Source organism: Monoraphidium neglectum (genome assembly GCF_000611645.1).
Source record: "Monoraphidium neglectum strain SAG 48.87 unplaced genomic scaffold scaffold00051, whole genome shotgun sequence".
Taxonomy (NCBI): domain Eukaryota; kingdom Viridiplantae; phylum Chlorophyta; class Chlorophyceae; order Sphaeropleales; family Selenastraceae; genus Monoraphidium; species Monoraphidium neglectum.
Window position 1 is genome coordinate 45,080 of NW_014013577.1, and position 6,051 is coordinate 51,130.

Here is a 6,051-nt window from a genome sequence, read left to right on the forward strand (position 1 = left end):
CGCGTCGCTTTAGCGTCGAAAGTCCAGCGAAAGTAAAGTGTATGCACTTTTGAATGATCCTCGGTCGGATGGCCCAGCGAACGAAGACGATGCTCGCGACTCCAGGCCCTGCACCTGCACCTGCCATGCGCCTGCCTTGTTGCACACACCACCTGCACAGCACAGCAGAGCACAAGGAGACGCGCCGCCCGCCGAGCACCAAGAACAGGCATCAAGCGAGCTGTCTTGGTGCATAATGAAGGCATGAATTGGCGGGGTTGCTTCGAGGCATGCACCTGACCCTGCTGGGGCACAGGGCTGCAAGCCAGCACAAGTGTCTGTGCCCTGAGTCCTGAACTGCGCCATGCTGCCGAATGAAACCCGAAACATGCCGCCCACGATACTAAGCCACGATCTTGAACTGACGGCTGGCTTGAACAGCCGATCATACCACTCCGCCCTGTTCCCCCCTGCCTTTGCATTGCCGGCGTCCCCCTTGTTTGCATGTGGTGCTCCGCCTGCATCGAACATGCAATAACTGTCAACAACTCTTACACCAGCCCGTGTTAGCTCGCTGCTAAATCCATCGGCTCGGCTTCGCCCGTGCCCGTGCTGCCTCCCCCTGTCGCCGCCGCTGCTGCCTCCGGAACAGCCGCCGCAGCAGCGGCGGTGGCCTTGGCCTCCATGTCACGTGTGTACGCCTCCAGCCGCGCGGCCTCCTCCTCCGGTGTCTCCTTCACCTGATTTGTCAGGGGGGCGCAGGCAGTGCCATGTGGCGGGCATGCGACCAGGCCTGGCCGGGCTTCTCTCGAGCAGGGCAGCGGGCGCCGCAAGCCGAGTTGCGTGGGGTTTGGAGCGGTTGGATGTGGGAGGCAGCCGACGCATGAACGCTTCTTGTGCTGCAGCAAGTAGCCTGCGCAATCCAGCCTTCCAGCCGCCCTGGTTGCTCTTCTGGCCTGCCACCACCAATACCTACTGGGGGAGGCCATCACACCCTTCAAGTCGCGCTGCTTCCCACCATCTCGCCACTGCCACCCCCACCCGCGACGCCCCACCTTGAAGTTGTAATTGGTGATGCCGTCCCACAGCGCCGCCCCTATCCGCCGACCGCCGAAAAAGCGCCCGTCCAGCCGCTGCAGCGCCGCCTGCACGCCTTCCTCGGTTTTGAAGCGCACGCTCACCACGCCCAAGGGGTGGCCCTTGAACACTCGGACCTCGTGATGTTAAGGGAGCGGCACCGCACAGGTAGCAGATGTGCGGGTTGGAAGAATTGGGCAGCTTTTCCAAGTGGGCAGCGTTAGCAGCATGTAGGCATGTGTGTATGTGGGGCGGAGGGGTATTGCAACACATGCACGTTATTGATGGGATAAGGAGATAGCATGTAGGCAGACAAGCAACACTGCATCAGCTGTCAGTGAACATAAGCACGCCTTCTTGTTACGACAATCAGCTGCGATTGTAGCACACCTTGTCCACAGGTCCCATCTTGGAGCACTCCTCCTTCACCTCCACCTCCAGCTCCTCCGCTGCCCCCAGCTGCGACTCCAGCTCCCGCGGGTCAAACATACCGGTCAAGATCACAGTGATCTGGCAGGGTGTTTATTGACGCAGGCTTGAGTCAGAATGATTTCAAATCGCTTTCGGTTCACACCTTCTGTTACCACACGACTCGAAGCCCGCATGCATGCCCATGTGGATATGTTGCGGCTTTGCAAGAGCCCAGTCACACTCCAATGAGGTCGAATGTAATGGCACCAGCGGATCAATGACATCAGCGGCCACCATACCTTTTCCAGCGGCAGCTTGTCGTCAAAGCCGCCCCAACCCAGCTTCTTTTCCAGCCGGTCTAGCTGCGCCTTTGTGCTGGCCCTATTGCCTCCTTTGGCCTTTGGGCCCCGCTTTCGCTGCTGCTGCTGTGCGCCTGCGCCGCCGGGGGCAGTGGCTTTGTCCTTGGCCTGGTAGGCCTCACCCTTCATCTCAAACTTGGCCCTGCACAAATTTGAAAAACAGAGTGTGTGTGTCTTGACGCATGCCTCATGCGTTTTTTTGGGCAACAGCGTTCTGTGTGAGCGATCTGCGTGACATCATGCTGCTGTTCCCCAACAAAACCAGGGGAGCCTCCACTGTGCTGAAGCCTTATTCCCTGCCCACCTTCTGCTCCAGCGTCCCTCTCTCATTCCACCCACCCCCCACTGCTCACTGCGTGACGCTCATGGGCTTGCCACCGTCCCTCAGCGGCGTGCCATCCAGCAGCGTGGTCGCGAGCTGCACACTCGGGGCCTTGAGGTACGTCACCAGAGCATCGCCCTTGAGCCCGCCACCGTCCTTGTCCCTGTGAAGAGAAGTATGGGTCGAGCGCAATGCACATTCCGTAACTCGCAGCGAAATGGTCAAGGGGCAGTGCGAAAGACCGCGGCGCCGCCACTGCCACCAGAATAACGCGCTCCACCTGCCGCCTCAATGCCCCTGTCCCTTGGCAAACGCTATCACACCAACGCACATTGGATGACCCCCCTCCCTTGCCCCCTCGTTCACCTGTAGAGCTTGACACGTGGCTGCGCGTCCGGCCCCTCCTTGATGAGGCCGCATTTGGAGAACACCGCCGCCACCTCCTTCTCGTTGGTGTCGAACGGCAGCCCGTTGACGTACACGCTGGTGTTGTTCTTCAACTCAAACCAGCCCTGACAGGCGGCAGCAGGTTCGCAGCGCCCAGGACGCGGAGGAGGGGGAATTCAAGCTTCATCGAGACAGGAAGGACGTATCGGGCGCTTTTGCAGACAGGAACTAGTTGGTGTCGGCTGAGTCTTTTCAAACTCTGACCCTGCTGCGCAAACCCTGAGGGGAACACGGATGCTGCCGAGCCCATGCCCACCCGCTGCTGCTCCTCGTGCTCCTTCTTCGCGGCGGCTTTCTTCGCCATCTTGTCCTTGTGGTCTGCCACGATCGCGTCGCGCTTGCGCTGATGTAAGGTGGAGTGGGTTGTGGTGGGGGTGGACTGGGGTGAGGTGGGACAAGTGGAATTGTCAGGGGTCCAGGAGCAGGAGAGACGCACAACAGCGAGAGCGCCTTGGCGGTCTGTGCTGAGTCAGCTGGTGTAAATCGTGTCCACGGACCTGCCCAATCAGCTCCAGGGCAGGACGCCCCGAGGGGTGCTGGCAAGCCCCCTTCCAACCGCCTCGGACCGATCCCCACGCCACCCCCACCTTCCGCTCGGTCGCTGCCGCTGCCTCGCCCTCGCCGACCCCCTCAGCCCCCGCCGCCGCCGCAACAGCCGCCTTGGCGCCCGCCAGCGTCGGCAGCACCTCGTCGTCAGCCGCGAACGTCATCGCCTCCAGATCATACGCGCCCGCGTCCCCGCCACCAGATGCCGCCGCCGCCGCTGCCGCTGCTGTGCCTGCGTCTTTCGGAAGGTACTTGCGCAGCGCCCCGTCCCAAACGTACACCGTCCCATCGTCGTCCTCAAATTCCAGCTCCTCAGGCGTCGCCGGTCCCCCTGCGTCTTCGGTGTGGCCGCTGCCCACACCTGCCTCGGCCTCGACCGCCGCCGCGACCTCCGCTTCCACTGCGGCAATCTCAGCCTGGAAGGCTGCCAGGGGGTCCGAGGTGTCCACTTCTCCAGCTGCCGGGGGAGGCGCAGGCTCTGTCGCTGCGGCTGGTGTCCTAGAGGATGGCGCAACAGCCGCGGCGGCGCCCACAGTTGCAAGCAGTATCAAGGGCCGGGGCGAGTGTTCGCGGGGTCAGCATGACACTCGTTGCTGCATGGAGACCAGCAACAGGGCGAATTTGCGTGGATTGATCAATTCAGGCACAATCATGTGCGTCAAATAATTGAATCACTTGAGAGCAACGCTCACTTGGCAGTGCTGCCATTGCTTGCTGCAGTGGCAGTGGAAAGGGGCGGCTTCAAGTCTCGCGCGCCCGCAAAGTCGCGCGTGGGTGGCGCCGCCATCAGCACCTCTGCCAACTCTGGTACATCCACCAGGCTGTCCCAGCTGCTGCGGCCTTCCCGCCATACGGGTGTCGCGCCGGTGATGCCACCCGCCGCGACGCCCGCTGCAGGGATGTCGGGAGGTGCGGAGAGCATGCAGCACAGCGCAGCGGTGAGGTCGGCGTTGCTGACGCCCTGCAGACAGCCGCGTGTACGGTACGCTCAGTGGGCCTTACCTATCAGAGCTTCTACATTGTACGGACCCACTGGACCAGCAGGACCTGTTACAAACCACCCATCGCGGCTCATTTCGAAAAGCAAGATCACATGTATGGGAAGTCGCAGATGTTTAAAACATGCGTACTCAAGAAACAACAAGGTCAGGTTTTGGCTCAACAGCGCAGTGTACGTATGATGGGCGGCAGCGGTGGCCATGGTGCAGTGCCCCTCGCATGCACGTTTGCTGCACGACCACCACATGGCCACTCGAGCCGCGCCATGCGCTCAAAATGCATGCAGATTGCCTTCAAGTTTGCACTGGCACCGTTGTGCACTCATACATTCCACACGCACTTCGTGCCCTGCAACACACAGGGCTCCGGCTGTGTGAACTGCGTGTTACGAGCGATGTCTGGTTCGTTGCGCAGTGTTGAGTGGTTATCCAGCACAACACATGTAATTGTATTTCATCATTTCACAGGACGGTCTGGCATACCCTCTCACACAACGGTCATCTGCACCAGCGTTGTCCATTGACCACCCGGCTTGACCAGCATAGCATGGCCGCAATTTCTGTCGACCCAGTGTTCCTGACACATTGAGTTGTTCAAACAGTAAGTGGCTTATGCAGTCCAAGGGCGGCCGTGCCGTGTCATTCCTCATGCTGGCATTGCTGAGCAGTGAGTTGCCGATTCAGCACCGTCAAGCGAGTTTGCACACAGCGACGTCTGACCTAGCTCGAGTTAAGTCACCCTGCGAAAGCAAAAGAAACATTGGCGCATGGGAATCACCAGCGGAAGTTGCTTCCGGTGTATATCACCATTCACAACGCGAGCTGGGATCCAGCCGGTCGGTCTGCGACTGACAAGGCCCGGGCGCTCCACGTGCCTCCCCCTCTTTCACGCTAGGCGCCTTGTGTTTGGAGAGGAGCCACCATGGTGAAGTTCCTCAAGGTGCGCTGGGGACGCAGGCATCGAAGGCGGCCGCCCGCGAGCGCTTCAGCAACACTTTGTTAGTGAAAACGTTGAGACAAACACGAGATCGCATGGGACTCGCTACGGGCGGCAGCCACTGCTTGGGGGCTCGACTGCAGCAGTCGCGGCAGTGGTGTGCAGCGCGTTCTTTGGAGTGCTCACGCGGTTTCTGATACAGCTTGCTATATCAACGCAGCGTATGGTGTTGAGGTTGTGCAGCTGCAGTGTTGAGCAGCGGCTGCAAGCTTCACCACCTGGCGCGGCGGTCGCGGCCATTGCTGCGGGTGGTGCTTGCCTCGAGGCAGGCATTGAAGCCCCTCAACGTGCTGCGGCCGGCTTGGTGCGCAGACCCAGAAGGTGGTGATCCTTCTGACCGGCAAGTATGCCGGCAAGAAGGCCGTGATCGTCAAGAACTTTGACGACGGCAACAGCGCGCGGCCCTATGGCCACGCCCTCGTCTGCGGCCTCAGCAAGGAGCCCCGGAAGGTGCGCGGCCGGGTGGCGGCGCATGGTGCGGTCGGGCGGCTGGGGTGAAGGGTCGTACCTGCTACAGCAGCTTGGTGGGGACATCGGCCCTGAAGAGCTGGCTGGGGCATGCGGTGTTGCTGTCGCCGTGAGACAAGTCACGCTGAGCTGCGTGGTGAGTGCGCCAGGGCTTAGGGACAGCACGGCCACAAGGCATGCACAGCGTGGCGCGGGGGATGCCGCAGTACACGCCCGTCCGTGATCACTGTGGCTCCTGCGCCAGCACGGGCGGCCAGCCAGCATCGCGCCCTGAGCGGCAGCGCGGACCAGCAACACGTGCTTGTCGTGAGCCCGGCAGGTGGCGGCACACAACAATGCCGTGCAGCAGTGTCAACGCTGGTCGCGGCGCTGGCGCCGCTGCGCCGACCTTGGAAGCTTGGACTGGTAGCAGCTGCGGCAGAGCCAGGGCGCTGGCCCAGCAAGATG

General features: G+C 61.5%; 2 protein-coding genes across 2 annotated transcripts; one reads left to right on the forward strand and one right to left on the reverse strand.

Annotated features, from left to right (window-relative positions):
• Positions 1–545: 545 nt before the first annotated feature.
• Positions 546–4,063, reverse strand: MNEG_0606 (HIV Tat-specific factor 1; the record flags this gene model as incomplete). The annotated part of the gene is made up of 9 exons (XM_014050922.1): positions 546–719; positions 1,035–1,193; positions 1,447–1,566; positions 1,767–1,968; positions 2,180–2,311; positions 2,515–2,660; positions 2,852–2,974; positions 3,183–3,639; positions 3,834–4,063. The coding sequence occupies 9 exons, from the start codon at positions 4,061–4,063 to the stop codon at positions 546–548; spliced, it is 1,743 nt and encodes a 580-aa protein (XP_013906376.1).
• Positions 4,064–5,061: 998 nt separating this feature from the next.
• Positions 5,062–5,586, forward strand: MNEG_0607 (60S ribosomal protein L27; the record flags this gene model as incomplete). Its single annotated transcript, XM_014050923.1, has 2 exons — positions 5,062–5,079; positions 5,449–5,586. Coding segments are annotated over 2 exons (156 nt in total), but the record flags the coding sequence as incomplete, so codon positions are not given.
• Positions 5,587–6,051: the final 465 nt, after the last annotated feature.